Source organism: Ranitomeya imitator, chromosome 6 (assembly GCF_032444005.1).
Source record: "Ranitomeya imitator isolate aRanImi1 chromosome 6, aRanImi1.pri, whole genome shotgun sequence".
Lineage (NCBI taxonomy): Eukaryota > Metazoa > Chordata > Amphibia > Anura > Dendrobatidae > Ranitomeya > Ranitomeya imitator.
Window position 1 is genome coordinate 305,891,450 of NC_091287.1, and position 16,474 is coordinate 305,907,923.

General features: G+C 44.4%; 1 protein-coding gene across 1 annotated transcript in view; it reads left to right on the plus strand.

Annotated features, from left to right (window-relative positions):
- The window catches only part of RPP40 (ribonuclease P/MRP subunit p40), a 77,665-nt gene that overhangs the window by 52,208 nt on the left and 8,983 nt on the right, over positions 1–16,474 (plus strand). Inside the window, exons 6-7 of the mRNA XM_069730714.1 lie at positions 9,004–9,196; positions 9,388–9,522. Coding sequence (XP_069586815.1) covers positions 9,004–9,196; positions 9,388–9,522 — 328 coding nt within the window. The remainder of the gene's footprint in view (positions 1–9,003; positions 9,197–9,387; positions 9,523–16,474) is intronic.

A 16,474-nucleotide genomic window follows, 5' to 3' on the forward strand; every position in this document is an offset into this window, starting at 1 on the left:
AAACTGGTCAAAAAACACTACCTGGGATATTGGAGCTCAAGTTAAGAAGGCGCATATGCTACATATATTCTTAAAATATTCATTCTTTATTATAAATTCATATCAAATTTGAAAAATTAAAAACAAGCAAGGATTACTCCATTGTAGCATACAGATATCATGGGAGTATGCACAAATGTGATTCTCAACGCACAGTTATCAATGATGATGAAAATAAAGTACTTAATGCCGAACTATATATGGTAAAAAAAAATAAAGTGCCAGTGCCTATGTACCCAAGAAGGTTCTGCTGGCTAGAGTTTGTTTTCATCAGTAAATCATATTGAGGTAGAGAGTCTATTTATTATTATTATTACTGTTATTATTAAGGGCTCACAAACTACAAGGGATGGGTAAGGATACAGTAGGTGAGGGTATTTAAAGTGATGTGTGATTCTACTTACAGCCATACAATGTGAAGTCTTCATGTCTTCATGTATAAAGGCTACCACCCCCAATGCCGCCAATTCACTATGCTTCTCCCAGGGGGCATGCTTGTATTTCATTTTTGAGAGAGAGAGCGAGATATTTTTGCCTTCTTAACCTAAGATCAAATATCCCAGGTAGTGTTTTGTTTTGTTTTCTACCTTAGTTTGGAAGGGGTGTATATGTATAATAATAATAAAAAGGGGAATGCATAATTTGCTACTGTGACTAAGTGTGTTTGGTATGTTGAAAATGGTATCTGATCTGAAGGCAGGATATTATGCTGAGGAACAGAGTAGATTGTTGTCACGCTCGCTCCCAGACTGGTTGGCGCGGGGTGTGACCCCACTGTGCCACAGACCACTACCCTGGAAGGGGCGTAACTAAGTAGCTTCCTTGGTATTCGCTGGAGCCTCTGATGGTGAGGTCAGACTTGTGCGGCAGGAAGCTACCAGGTGCCACTCCAGGGTGGTGTCTGGCTGTGGCTGCTGATCCCACGGGGGGAAACGGAACATAGACAGGCAAGTGGGCACGGCTGACACTCTGGCTGACGGGCGGGCACGGCTGGGACACAGGCAGGCGGACGGGTACAACAGAGACACTGGCAGGCGGGCACGGCTGGCTCTCTGGTAGACAAGCAGGTACGGCTGGCTCTCTAGCAGGACAGGCGGACAAGACTGGTACACTGGAAGAACCGGTAGGGACCGGTCTGCTGGCAGGTATGTAAAACAGGTAAGAAAATGTTCAGACAGGAGGGTATATGAGAAACAGGTAGAGAAAGACCGCAAGGAGCAGAGCAAAGCAGAAATGCAGGAGGCGGAGCCAAGAACAGAAACACAGGAGGCGGAGTCAATAACAGGCGGAGGAGCCAAGAACAAACACAGGAGGTGGAGCCAATAACAAACGCAGGAGGCGGAGCCAAGAGCAGAGACGCAGGAGGCGGAGCAGGGAAGAACCGCCAGGAGCGGGGCAAGGTAGAGCCGCAAGGAGCGGAACCGCAGAGAGAGAGCCACAGAGTGCAGAGCTGAGAGCAGAGCAAAGCTACAGAGAGCAGAGCCGAGAGCAAAGCAACAGAGTGCAGAGCTGAGAGAAGAGCAAAGCTACAGAGAGCAGAGCTGAGAGCACAACCACAGAGTGCAGAGCTAGGTCACAGAATGCAGAGCAGAGAGCAGAGCCAAAAGCATAGCAAAGCATGACACAGTGTAGAGCCGAGAGCAGAGCAAAGCAAGACACAGAGTACACACAGCAGAGAAAGCAAACCAAGACAGGGATATAAACGAACACAGGAACAGGACTAGACTAAGACAGAGTCAGGAACGGGACAAGGCACAGAGACAGACACAAGCTAGAGTACGACACCCCACTGGGTGGCGGACACAGACCAGGGTGCTATGCCCCACTGGGTGGAAAACACAGGACACAGACCAAGGTACAACGCCCCACTTGGTGGTGGACACAAGAGTCACAGAGACTGGGCCAGGCACCTCAACAGCTAAGAACTGACTGAGGGAGTAAGTTGCACAGGCACCCACCAATGGTTGGGGATGTCTTAAATGCAGGAAGCCTCATGGCAATTGGCCGGGGACACCTTAGCAAGGTGCACACAGTCTCTATAAGGCACAGGAACTGCCAGCGCCACCCCACTGTGCACACAGACAGAGCAAGCAGCAGACATGAGGAACACAGCATGGAGCTGGCAGCAGAGAACTCAGAGCATGGACCGGAGAAGTGAGTGAATTTGAGTGAAAAGCAGGTGGGGGATGGGAGGCCATGCAGTGATGCCAGCAGGGTTGTTACAATTGTACATTTATTTGGGAAACGTAACAGTAACCTTTCATTATATTCATTGAATTCTGTTTCTTAGGATAGGAGTCCAGTGAGTGGTTCTATCCAATGATTGACTGTCTTTCCTGAATAACTGCATGCAGAGGTCATTGAGAATCGGAGTAGGACCACCCACTGGACCTCTATACGTACAAACACTGGGGATTTCAAATAACAATTCACAAGTTATGTTGAACCTTTCCAATTAAACTAAAAATCATTCTGCTCGACCTCTCCTTCTCTTCTACATCATGCTTGTACAACATGAGATATTCCATTTAACTTGCCCACACCAATTTAGACTTCCTCGAGGCATCATAGGGCTTAGTGTTAAAGGGAACCTGTCACCAGGTTTGGCCGATACGAGTTACAACTACCCCTTCTATAATGCTGTATATAAGCCCCTGATCCGACCTGCAAAAGAAGAAAAATAACTTTTATTATACTCGCCTGCAGCGCAGTCCAGTCCGATGGGTGTCGCAGGTCCTGGTCCGATGCGTGTCGCAGATCCTGCTACGGCGCCTCCCATCTTCTTGCGATGCCGCCCTCATGTTTGCTTAGGCTCCCCAGCATTGCGCTCCTGTGCAAGCGTACTTATCTGCCCTGTTGAAGGCAGAGTAAATTCCTTCAATTTGCAAGTGCTGGTCCTCTCTGACCTTTCCCGGCGCCTGCGCACTGCAGTACTTTGCTTTGCCCTGAACAGGACAGATAAGTATGCCTGCGCAGGAGCGCGATGCTGGGGAGCCTGTGTGGATGACGCAGGGACGCGTCATCCACATGAAGCAAGCAGGAGGGCAACATCGCAAAAAGATGGGAGGCAGTGAACCAAGACCAGCGACACCCGTTGGACCGGACCGCCCCCCAGGTGAGTATAATAAAAGTTATTTTTCTTCTTTTGCAGGTTGGATCGGGGGCTTATTAAAGCATTATAGAATGCTGTAGACAAGCCCTGAAAGGCGGTGGCTATAACTCGTATCGGACAAACCTGGTGACAGGTTCCATTTAAAGAGAGGACATATGTCACGGCACTACAGAAATGTGGGGAAAGAGTCATATTTTCCCCAGGAACCTCCAAGAGAATAAATATGACCATCCTCTTACCGAAAACACATTCTATATTTACCACACTTGAATATGATATATCCTTAATTCAGGGAGCTGCTGTTATCCTGTGGGTTTCCAGCTACTAACACTTTTTTGCAATTTTTTTTACTCAGTGATGCCAATATGTTCTTTAATCATGGATATATCCATGGATTATGTCAAACTGACATTTTATATCCATGGATTATGTCAAACTCACATTTTATAGATATGGCATGAAAAATACTTCCATTACCATGTGAGGTCTCTGAAATGGAGCTGGATCATCTGCCTAAGGCCAGTGTCACACTTGCATGTGCAGTGCGAGAAACTCGCTTCAATACCTGGCACTGCCGCGAGCGGTTCAGACTGGGGTCTTCAGCTGCATAGAAATACATCCAGCCGCACACTCTGGTCCCGAGTGCTGGCGGCAGTGCCGGGTATTGATGCGAGTTTCTCGCATTGCACACGCAAGTGTGACCCTGCCTAAGGGGCAGATAACGTCACCGTGTGTTGATTAGCACCTCTTTGATAATCAGTTGGCCCTTCCAACAACTGTCATCTACTTTTTAATTACCGTATATACTTGAGTATAAGCCGAGATTTTCAGCCCATTTTTTGGGGCTGAAAGTCCCCCTCTCGGCTTATACTCGAGTCATACCCAGGGGTCGGCAGGGGAGGGGGAGCGAGGGCTGTCTAATTACACTCACCTACTCCTGGCGCGGTCCCTGCACGTCTTTTCCCCAGCGCCCCAGCTTCTTCCTGTACTGAGCGGTCACATGGTACCGCTCATTACAGTAATGAATATGCGGCTCCACCCATATTCATTACTGTAATGAGCGGTAACGGTGACCACTCAGTACAGGAAGAAGCTGCGGGGAAGCAGGGACTGCAGAGCGCCAGGTGCAGGTGAGTATAACGGGGAGGGGAGCACTGCACGATATTCACCTGCTCCCCGTTCCGGCGCCGCACCGTCTTCAGCATCTTCTGCAGTGACGCTCAGGTCAGAGGGCACGGTGACGTGGTTAGTGCGCGCCCTCTGCCTGAACGTCAGTGCAGAAAACGCTGAAGATGGAGCGGCGCCGGAAAGAAGTCAGGTGAATATTGAAAGTGCCGGGGGGCCTGAGCGACGGAGAGGTGAGTATGTGATTTTTTTTTTTTTTTTTTTTTATCGCAGCAAATGGGACAAGTGTCTGTATGGAGCATCTTATGGGGCCATAACGTTTGTGCAGCGCTATATGGGGCCATAACGTTTGTGCAGCACTATATGGGGCCATAACGTTTGTGCGGCACTATATGGGGCAAGTGTCTGTATGGGGCCATAATCAACGTTTGTGCAGCACTATATGGGGCAAATATCTTTATGGAGCATCTTATGGGGCCATAATCAACATTTGTGCAGCATTATATTGGGCAAATGTGTCTATGGAGCATCTTATGGGGCCATTATTAACCTTTATGCAGGATTATATGGGGCATATTTTAATATGGAGCATCTTATGGGGCCCATCATGAACTGTATGGAGCATTATATGGGGCTCCTGATTCAATATGGATATTCAAAAACACTTAAAGGGAACCTGTCACCCCGAAAATCGCGGGTGAGGTAAGCCCACCGGCATCAGGGGCTTATCTATAGCATTCTGTAATGCTGTAGATAAGCCCCCGATGTTACCTGAAAGAGGAGAAAAAGACGTTATATTATACTCACCCAGGGGCGGTCCCGCTGCTGGTCAGGTCGGATGGGAGTCTCTGGTCCGCTGCGGCGCCTCCCATCTTCATTACAAGACGTCCTCTTCAGATCTTCAGCCACGGCTCCGGCGCAGGTGTACTTTGCTCTGCCCTCTTGAGGGCAGAGGATAGTACTGCAGTGCGCAGGCGCCGGAAAGGTCAGAGGCCCGGCGCCTGCGCACTGCAGTACTTCGTCTGCCCTCAACAGGGCAGAGCAAAGTACGCCTGCGCCGGAGCCGTGGCTGAAGATCAGAAGAGGACGTCTTGTAATGAAGATGGGAGGCTGTTGTGAGTTCTGTTTTTGGGCTCCCTCTGGTGGTTACTGATGGTACTGGGTGACTTGTCTTTCCTGGGTTTCTGGGTTCCACCTGTTCCATCAGCATATGGGAGTTTCCTATTTAACCTGGCTTTGCTGGCATTTCCTCGCCGGTTATCAATGTATCCAGTGTGTCTTGTTACCTCTGCTCCCTGCTCCTAGAACCTTCTGGACAAGCTAAGTTTGGATTTTCCTGTTTTGTGTTTTGCTTAATTTGGTTTTTAGTCTAGCCTGCAGATATGTGATTCTCTGCTGCTGGTTGCTCTAGTGGGCTGAAATTGCTTTTCATGTACCATGAGTTGGCACATGAGTTCAAGTAATTTCAGGATGGTTTTTTGAAGGGTTTTTCGCTGACCGCGCAGTTCACTTTTGTATCCTCTGCTATCTAGCTTTAGCGGGCCTCATTTTGCTGAAACTGTTTTCATACTACGTATGTGCTTTCCTCTCATTTCACCGTCATTATATGTGGGGGGCTGCTATTTGCTGTGGGGTATTTCTCTGGAGGCAAGAGAGGTCTGTGTTTCTTCTGATAGGGGAAGTTAGATCTTCGGCTGGAGCGAGACGTCTAGGATCATCGTAGGCACGTTCCCCGGCTACTTTTATTTGTGTGTTAGGTTCAGGGTCGCGGTCAGCTCAGGTTCCATCGCCCTAGAGCTTGTTTGTATCTGTGCTTGTCCTTTTTGTGATCCCCTGCCATTGGGATCATGACAGGAGGCGCCGCAGCGGACCGGAGACGCCCATCTGACCTGACCAGCAGCGGGACCGCCCCTGGGTGAGTATAATATAATATCTTTTTTCCTTTCAGGTAACATCAGGGGCTTATCTACAGCATTACAGAATGCTGTAGATAAGCCCCTGATGCCGGTGGGCTTACCTCACCCGCGATTTTCGGGGTGATAGGTTCCCTTTAACCTACTGATGTCTCAATTAATTTTAATTTTATCGGTATCTATTTTTATTTTTAAAATTTACCAGTAGCTGCTGCATTTCCCACCCTAGGCTTATACTCGAGTCATTAAGTTTTCCCAGTTTTTTGTGGCAAAATTAGGAGGGTCAGCTTATACTAGAGTATATACGGTACTCTGTGTGCACACTCCATGTATGTTCTTCATCAGTCTGCAGGCAGTGATCCTATGCCTTCATTCTTTGATTTATTTAACTCTTACACCAATTTATGACACGCAACATGTTAAAACTCAGTATACCGAAAGAGAAATTGTGCTGATTTTCCCCACAGAATTGCATCAAATGTGGAAAATTTGCAGATAAAAATGCATATGCATTTTTAGTGCCTTTCCTCTGCGAAAACACACTGAAAACTCATGTAAACTACACATGACTGTATTAATAAAGTTTTGTCAAAGCCAAGTACCAGGAAATGTTAAAATCAAAGCTGATGTATTGAAAATTAGACTTAACAAGAAGTGACACAAACCACACAGTAAAAAAACAAAAAAAACAATTAAAACTCATGTAATTGTGAGCCCTCGCGGGCAGGGTCCTCTCTCCTCCTGTACCAGTCGTGACTTGTATTCTTTAAGATTATTGTACTTGTTTTTATTATGTATACCCCTCCACACATGTAAAGCGCCATGGAATAAATGGTGCTATACTAATAAATAATAATGTTAAAAAAGAATGCAAATAACCTAATTTAGCTAAATACTCATCTTAAAGGGTTATTTCCAATTCACAGATTTATAGCATATTGCAAAAATATGGTATCACAGTGCAATTGATACTGGTCTCGTTACTGGGACATTTGCTGCTTTTGAGAGTAAAGGGTTACATTGCTTATGCGCCACTTATATTTCATTGCAATTTTTCCAGCCACCTGATGTGCATGGAACTGACGAAAACTCCAAGAAAAACCACATTGTAGCTCCTTACAGAGTTATTGTCCTTTGGTGTAACTGTTGAGTGACCGAATCCTACAACCCCTTAATTCTCAGGATTGCAGGGGGTCCCAGGAACCAGGCTTTCACCCCGTCAGTATATTACAATGGGAATAACCCTGCCCTAATTCAAGTAAAGCTAATTTTCTCATGGTTTATCATCATCCTGTAATCTAATATAGAATTGATGTGATAAACAATAAAAACGACCATTCCATGATGCTTATCAGGCATCTCTAGTTTTCATAGTGGCTATGACTGCAGTTATGTTCCATTCGCTTGGGACTTAATTGATGTGAGCTACAAAACCTGGCACAAGGCTCATGCAATATAGAAAAATTGACTTTGTCAATGGGAAACAAAATGAGCCATCATTGCCCTTTAATAAGCTGATTGCTGGGGGGGGGGGATTTCTCCAGATCTGGCTTTTGATTGCCTATTGTTAGGAAATTGCATCAATTTTGCTGTTCCAGAAAACCCTTTTTAACCATAAAGAAATGGAAACCTTGATGCATTAAACCACTTCTTTATCTTTAAATGCACATAGTTTATTGTTCCTAATGTATACATTCCTCCATCATGGCCTATTCACACCTTACAGCAAAAAGAAAGTCCATCAGCACAGCCATTGCACAGCGACTTCTCTTAATACATTTCCAAAATGTGTCCACAAATGCCAGCACAATGTTCCTGACAAAAATAGAGTGTGAATTTCTGCACCAACAAATTAATAGCAATAACATGATCAGTATGGAGGGATTAAAAACCATGACGAGCTGACTCGTTTCTTAACCTGCAGTTCTGATTATTCCATGGACTTTGAGTAAAGACCACAGGGTCATAAACGTCTGTATTAGGTAGAGTACTTTCCACAATAGGGTAACTTACTGGGGTGCAATTTTTAGAATGGTGTCACTTTTGAGTATCTTCTTTCATATAGACCCCTCAAAGTGACTTCAAATGTGAGGTGGTCCCTATAAAAATGGTTTTGTAAATTTTGTTGGAAAAATGAAAAATCGCTTGTCAACCTTTAACCCTTATAACTTCCTAACAAAAAAAATTTTGGTTCCAAAATTGTGCTGCTGTAAAGTAGACATGTGGTAAATGTTATTTATTAACTCTTTTGTGTGACATATCTCTCTGACTTAAGGGCATGAAAATTCAAAGTTTAAAAATTGCGAAAGTTTCCACATTTTTGCCAAATTTCCATTTTTTTCACAAATAAACCCAAGTCGCACCAAATAAATTTTACCACTATCATGAAGTGTAATATGTCACGAAAAAATATTCTCAGAATCGCTGGGATCTGTTGGTGTTCCAGAGTTATAACCTCATAAAGGGACAGTGGTCAGAATTGCAAAAAATGTCTCCGTCATTAACATGCAAACCACCCTGTGGGTTAAAGGGCTTAATAAAAATAAAGAAATTATCAAAAACTTGACTTGTCCATTATAAGTGTGTGGGTGGTAAAACAGATCTGTCATATATTTCATGAATCATGTAAAAAAGCAAGATGCCGGTTTCCTTTGCAAAAACAAGCTGATCAGTCAAGAAACTAACTTGTGTAATGTCTTTGACTTCAGCAATTAAATTTTGAGTTAATGATTGAGCTCTGTTACCATAGACCAAATGACAACCTGTGAGAGGGGGATATACTTATACTGTATTTTCTTTTCTTTCATTTCATAGAAGAACCTCCTACAATATCTTATTTTTCAAATTATGTTGTTGAGGAGTGTCCATATAAGACAAGTTCTAGTGTTTCCAGAGATCAGGCCTTTCCAGTGCTGAAGAGTGAAGATCTGCATGGTGAAGAAGGAAAGTCATGTTGTGCACATGAGTTTTTTGATTGGCTTGGTGCCATCAGCAATAATATTGACTGGTAGGTGAATTATTTGTAGTGTTCGATCTAGATTATCATATTGGCTCAGAGAATATGTAAACATATTGTACGTTAGCGAATGCAGCCTTAAACTTCAATTTACCTTCTTTATCACACTATCAGTATTTCTTTAATATTTTGAAATTTTTCCAAATGTGTCCTCACTATTCTAATGTTTTTTTTTTTTTCAGCAACCATGAATCTTCCAGCTTCATATCAAGTTTTTGCTGTCCGGAGCCAAACACTTTAGTTGGCCAAGCACATTTATGTACCATTACTGGATTTATAACACCAGTGAAAATTCAGCAGTTGGTGAATCAGCTACGGTACGTTCCAAAAAATATTTAGAGTGGCTTTTTTCTTAACATTTTTAAAGGGAGGGTGCCGTGATTTTAGTTTTTGTATTAATAATTATTGATTATATAATCAATTATTTTTAATACAAAAGTAAATGTACTACTTTAATACTTTTTTATTTATTCATTTTTACTTTTGCCACTGGAGGCCGCCATTTTCATTAGTGTGGGTGTAAGTGTCTGGGCACGACACTTGCACACCTCACTTACGGCAGCCATGGGCATAGGAGCCAACAGTCGGGCTCCGACCGCTCCTCCTGCCTCTCAGCTGTGACTTGGGCACGCCCACTGGGCTGCTACGTCACAGCTGTGAGAGGAGATCGCGGCCATTTTGTTTTTTATTTTCCTCTGTCATCGCACACACAGCTCAGTGTGTGCGATCATTGCAGGAGCTGCCAGAGAGAAGCTGCTGCTGGGAAGAGAGTTTCGGGGTGAGTATCTGCAGCCAGGAGCTGTGATTGCAGCCTGTACTTAGTATTACAGCACAGGCTGCAATCACTGCTCACTGCGACCCGTTCAGAGCAGAGCAGGGAGATCGTCACACTGCTCTGCCCTGAACATGATTCAGCACTTCCTGGGAGAGGACTGAAGGTAAGTACAGGGTTTTTATTTTCTTATGCATCTACCACTGCTACCTGCTCCTATATACCACTGCTACCAGCCCCTATATACCACTGCTACCTGCCCCTATATACCACTGCTACCTGCTCCTATATACCACTGCTACCTGCTCCTATATACCACTGCTACCAGCCCCTATATACCACTGCTACCTGCCCCTATATACCACTGCTACCAGCCCCTATATACCACTGCTACCTGCCCCTATATACCACTGCTACCAGCCCCTATATACCACTGCTACCTGCCCCTATATACCACTGCTACCTGCCCCTATATACCACTGCTACCTGCTCCTATATACCACTGCTACCTGCCCCTATATACCACTGCTACCAGCCCCTATATACCACTGCTACCTGCCCCTATATACCACTGCTACCTGCCCCTATATACCACTGCTACCAGCCCCTATATACCACTGCTACCTGCCCCTATATACCACTGCTACCTGCTCCTATATACCACTGCTACCTGCTCCTATATACCACTGCTATCAGCCCCTATATACCACTGCTACCTGCTCCTATATACCACTGCTACCTGCCCCTATATACCACTGCTACCAGCCCCTATATACCACTGCTACCTGCCCCTATATACCACTGCTACCTGCCCCTATATACCACTGCTACCTGCTCCTATATACCACTGCTACCTGCCCCTATATACCACAGCTACCTGCCCCTATATACCACTGCTTCCTGCCCCTATATACCACTGCTTCCTGCCCCTATATACCACTGCTACCTGCCCCTATATACCACTGCTACCTGCCCCTATATACCACTGCTACCTGCCCCTATATACCACTGCTACCTGCTCCTATATACCACTGCTACCTGCCCCTATATACCTCTGCTACCTGCCCCTATATACCACTGCTACCAGCCCCTATATACCACTGCTACCTGTTCCTATATACCACTGCTACCAGCCCCTATATACCACTGCTACCTGCCCCTATATACCACTGCTACCTGCTCCCTTATACCACTGCTACCTGCCCCTATATACCACTGCTACCTGCCCCTATATACCACTGCTAACTGCCCCTATATACCACTGCTATCTGCCCCTATATACCACTGCTTCCTGCCCCTATATACCACTGCTACCTGTCCCTATATACCACTGCTATCTGCCCCTATGTACCACCTACCACTGCTACCAGCCCCTATATACCACCTACCACTGCTACCAGCCTCTATATACCACTTACCACCGCTACCTGCCTCTGTATACCACTGCTACCTGCCTCTGTATACCACCCAACACTGCTGCCTGCCTCTATATACCATCTACCACTGCTGCCTGCCTCTGTATAGCACCGCTACCTGCCTCTGTATAGCACCGCTACCTGCATCTGTATAGCACCGCTACCTGCCTCTGTATACCACCTACCACTGCTGCCTGCCTCTATATACCATCTACCACTGCTGCCTGCCTCTATATACCATCTACCACTGCTACCTGCCTCTATATACCATCTACCACTGCTACCTGCCTCTATATACCATCTACCACTGCTGCCTGCCTCTATATACCATCTACCACTGCTGCCTCTGTCCTGTGTAGCTAATCTAGTCCTGTGTAGCTAATCCTGTCCTGTGTACAGTATCACACAAGATAGGATTAGATACACGGCGCAGCACAGTATCACACAGGACAGGATTAGATACACGGCTCAGCAGTCAGTATCTAATCCTCTCCTATGCACTCCTCTCCCCCCTGCGTGTCTTTCCACATTGTGGTTTATTATTTTTGTTGTGGGAGATGAGGGAGTCGAGGATTATGCGTTCGGTATGGTATAAAAAAGATTAATAAAGGACTTTATTCTGGCCGAGTCTTTATTTACAATACATGTGAGATATATGTGGTGGCATTATGGGTGATCTATATGGCGGTATTATGTGAGAAGCATATGGTGGTATGTGAGAACACTGGCGGTATTATGTGTGATCTATATGGCGGTATGTGAGAACACTGGCGGTATTATGTGTGATCTATATGGTGGTATGTGAGAACATTGGCGGTATTATGTGTGACCTATATGGCGGTATGTGAGAACACTGGCGGTATTATGTGTGATCTATATGGCGGTATGTGAGAACACTGGCAGTATTATGTGTGATCTATATGGTGGTATGTGAGAACACTGGCGGTATGTGTGATCTATATGGCGGTATGTGAGAACACTGGCGGTATTATGTGTGATCTATATGGTGGTATTATGTGAGAACTGTATGACAGTATTGTGTGATCTATTTGATAGTATTGTGTGTGATCTATATGGCGGTATTATGTGAGAACACTATGGCAGTATTATCTTCAGAAAGCGGACCCATTCTATGGTGGTTCTGGCTGAGCACCTGCACGTGGGTCTGGGGTAATAGAGGGGACAGCATGACCTCCAGTTAGGTGTAGTCAGGGGAAGGCTGGTGAGGTAGCTGAAGATAGGGGTCTCATTTTTATCGTTACTATATGGCTACAATTTCCTTCCCAGCGTCACCCCAGACTGCGCCTGTCGCCTCGCTTTCACACATTGCAAGGACAGGATGGGGAAGACAGGATCTGAGGAGGGGAATGGGGTCTGCATGCAAAGTCTGGATCAGACCAGGCCATCAATCCGCAGAAATGTTTCCTGGATTTCTGTGAAGCAGACGGTCCATCCATGTGTATAAAAGACAGCTCTGTATGTACAATCCCTGGCTGCTCCGCGCACCAAACAGGGGGCCCCCATAGACCAGCACACTGCTCTCCTGAAATACTCTGTGCTGCTGTCACCCTGCTCCCTCCACCACATATCTCCCAGAATCCTTGCTGCCTGCCATCCTCGGTGACTGTCTACTTGTCAGTATAAGGTTGCTTTCACACTATCATTATTTGGTCAGTATTTTACCTCAGTATTTGTAAGCCAAAACCAGGAGTGGGTGATAAATACAGAAGTGGTGCATATGTTTCTATTATACTTTTCCTCTATTTGTTCCACTCCTGGTTTTGGCTTACAAATACTGAGGTAAAATACTGACCAAATACTGATAGTGTGACGGCTGCCATACTCTGCAGTCACCATCAAAATGGCTGCTCACTGGGTTCCTGAATATCATCCTCTCTAATCCCTTAGCAAACACCCAGAAGGGGAGGAGAGGAGACATCACACACGTCAGCAGACTCCGCCCATAATTACTGCAGTGCAGTAATGTGAGCTATTTGTACACTAGGTTTTTCTGAAATTTCAGCAGCTGCTCCCCCTAGTGTTTAAAAGTGGAAATTCCAAAACTTTTCAAATTATTTTTCATATTTTACTAAATTATAAACAAATGATAATATTTTTTAAGAAAATGTAATCATTAATTCTTTACATTTTTACAATTTCTGAAAAAAAAATTTTTTTGATGGCACCTTCCCTTTAAAGCTAGCCGCCCTTAGTCTGTGTGCACACGTTGCGTTTGTTCCTTGCAGATTTTCTAGATAAACCTGAAGCAGTCTTGATGCCACCAGAGTGAATGAGAAATCTGAAGTGTCATGCACACATTGTTTTCTGCAGTCAAAAATACTCAATCTGCAGCATGTAAATTCTGTCCTTTTTTGACCTGCGTTTTTCAACATTTACTTTACTCAAATCAACCAAACACGCAGGGTAAAAAAGCACCAAAAATGTGTTTTCGCAGCTCCTTTTTTTCCGTCCAAGAAATAGAGAAATGATGTCGAAATTTTACTCAATGTGTGCACATAGCCTTAATATTAAATTGTGTTCCTGCTTCATTTTCCATAAGGTTGGGGTCTGTGGGAAAAAAGATCTTATTGCTCTCAGTAAAGAAACATTGTGGTTTCATATGTAACTAAAAAATGATATTTAACAGCAAGTTTTTGAGATTGATTTGGTCTCTTCATATGCCTGCAAGGGACCATGTTCTGTAAACGTTGTGACAGCTGCACATTGGCCTCGAGGGTAGTCTGCATGAGACAGCTGATGTTAGTGATTGGCTGCAGCAGTCACATACAGGACGTTACCTCTGTAGTCAGGTAAACAGAAGGTCTGCAGTGAGAACTCGGAACACAGTTCTGGTTGTTGAACATTGCAACCCGGTTTGATTCTTTAACTCCTTCACGACCTTTGGATTTTCTGTTTTTGCGTTTTCGTTTTTTTTGCTCCCCTTCTTCACAGAGCCATAACTTTTTTTTTTTCCATCAATATGGAAGTGTGAGAGCTTGTTGTTCCTTTTGAATGACATCATTGATTTTACCATATAGTGGACCAAAAAATGCGGAAAAAAATTCCAAGTGTGGAGAAAAAAAAAAGTTCTATTAAAGAATTGTTTGTTTTTTACCATGTTCACTAAATGCTAAAACTGACCTGCCATTATGATTCTCAAGACAAATCCGAGTGCGCAGATGCCAAACATGTCTAGGTTCTTTATGATGTGGTGAAAAAAAATCCAAATTTGTATAAAGAAATAAAGAAAAAAAAAAAAAGGCACCATTTTCCGAGACCTGTAACGTCTCCATTTTTTGGGGATCTGGGGCTGGGTGAGGCCTTTTTTTTTTTTTTGCATGCTGAACTGATGTTTTTATTAATACCAATTTGAGTAGCTACAATATTTTGATCACCCGTTATTGCATTTTATTGCAATGTTGTGGCGACGAAAAAAATGGAATTCTGACTTTTTTTATTTTTTTTTCTCATTACACCGTTTACTGATTGGCTTAATTATTTTTATATTTTGATTGGGAGTTTCTGAACGCAGCAATACCAAATTTTTTTGTTTTTATTTTGAAAGAGGCAAAAGGGGGGTGATTTGAAATTTTTATATTTTTTTTTTAATATTTTGAAAAACATTTTTTTTTAAAAACTTGCTTCCGTAGTCCCATCAAGAGACTTGAATCTGCAATCTTACTGTTGATAATCTTCATATGTAATATTGTTGATAATACCTATAATATTGTGGCTATTAGGAGGGTTAAATAAAAATTTACATCCAGAGAACTGACATCGGCAGCAGCTCCTGCGCAGTAGCATCTATCTCTTACTGATGGATGCTACTGTGCAAGTGACGCCATTTTGTTAAAGGGGAAAACTTTTTTTTACAAGCGATAGATGCTACTGCACATGTGACGAGGCTTGCGCCATTTTGCTTTAGGAAAAACAAATTTAACCACCATTTTGCTGCATCTTCAACAAAATGGCTTTGCCGGGGGCGATTGCACAGTAGTATCTATCGGTAACAGATGCTACTGCGCAGGTGCCAGTTTTCTGGGTGTAAAGTTGTTTTTTTTCCCAAGTCTCACAATAGCCACAATATTAGAGGTATCATCAACAATATTACATATCAAGAATATTATCAATAGTAATATCAATACTATTATATGCAGTGTGTAAAATAGGAGGCAGGTCACTGAAGGATCAATGACCTGTTATAAGCCCACTAGATGGTTGCCCGATTCTAGCGCATCGGGTATTCTAGAATATGTATGTCCACGTAGTATATTGCCCAGCCACGTAGTATATTGCCCAGCCACGTAGTATATTGCCCAGTGACGTAGTATACAGCACAGAGCCACGTAGTATATTGCACAGCCCATGTAGTATATTGCCCAGCTATGTAGTATATTGCCCAGCCACGTATGACACAGGTTAAAAAAATAAAAAACAAACATATACTCACCTTCCGCAGGCGAGTTGTAGCACTGTCGCCTGTGTGGGGTGCAGGCGGCATCTTCCTGTCCCAGGGTGTGCTGACGTCGCGGTCACATGACCGTGACATCACGGCAGGTCCTTTTCGTGCAGGACCTGTCATGACGTTGCGGTCACATGACCGTGTAGCTGTCACATGACCGTGACGTCATGGCATGTCCTTCTGCCAGACCATCCATGTGACCGGAACGTGCCGGTTGCATCGCGAGGAGCGGGAAAGGCGGCATAGGTGAGTATATAATCATTTTTTAATTTTTTAAATTATTTTTAACATTCGATGTTTTTACTATTGGCGTTGCATAGGCTGCGTCAATAGTAAAAAACTTGGTCACACAGGGTTAATAGCAGCGGTAACTGACTGCATTACACCGCGGCATAACGCGGTCCGTTACCGCTGCCATTAACCCTGTGTGAGGGCAGACTGGAGGGGTGTATGCGGGCGCCGGGCAGTGACTGCGGGGAGTAAGGAGCGGCCATTTTCTTCCGGACTGTGCGCGTCGCTGATTGGTAGCGGCAGCCATGACAGGCAGCTGCCGAGACCAATCAGCGAACGAATAACCGTTACAGAATGACAGACAGACGGAAGTGACCCTTAGACAATTA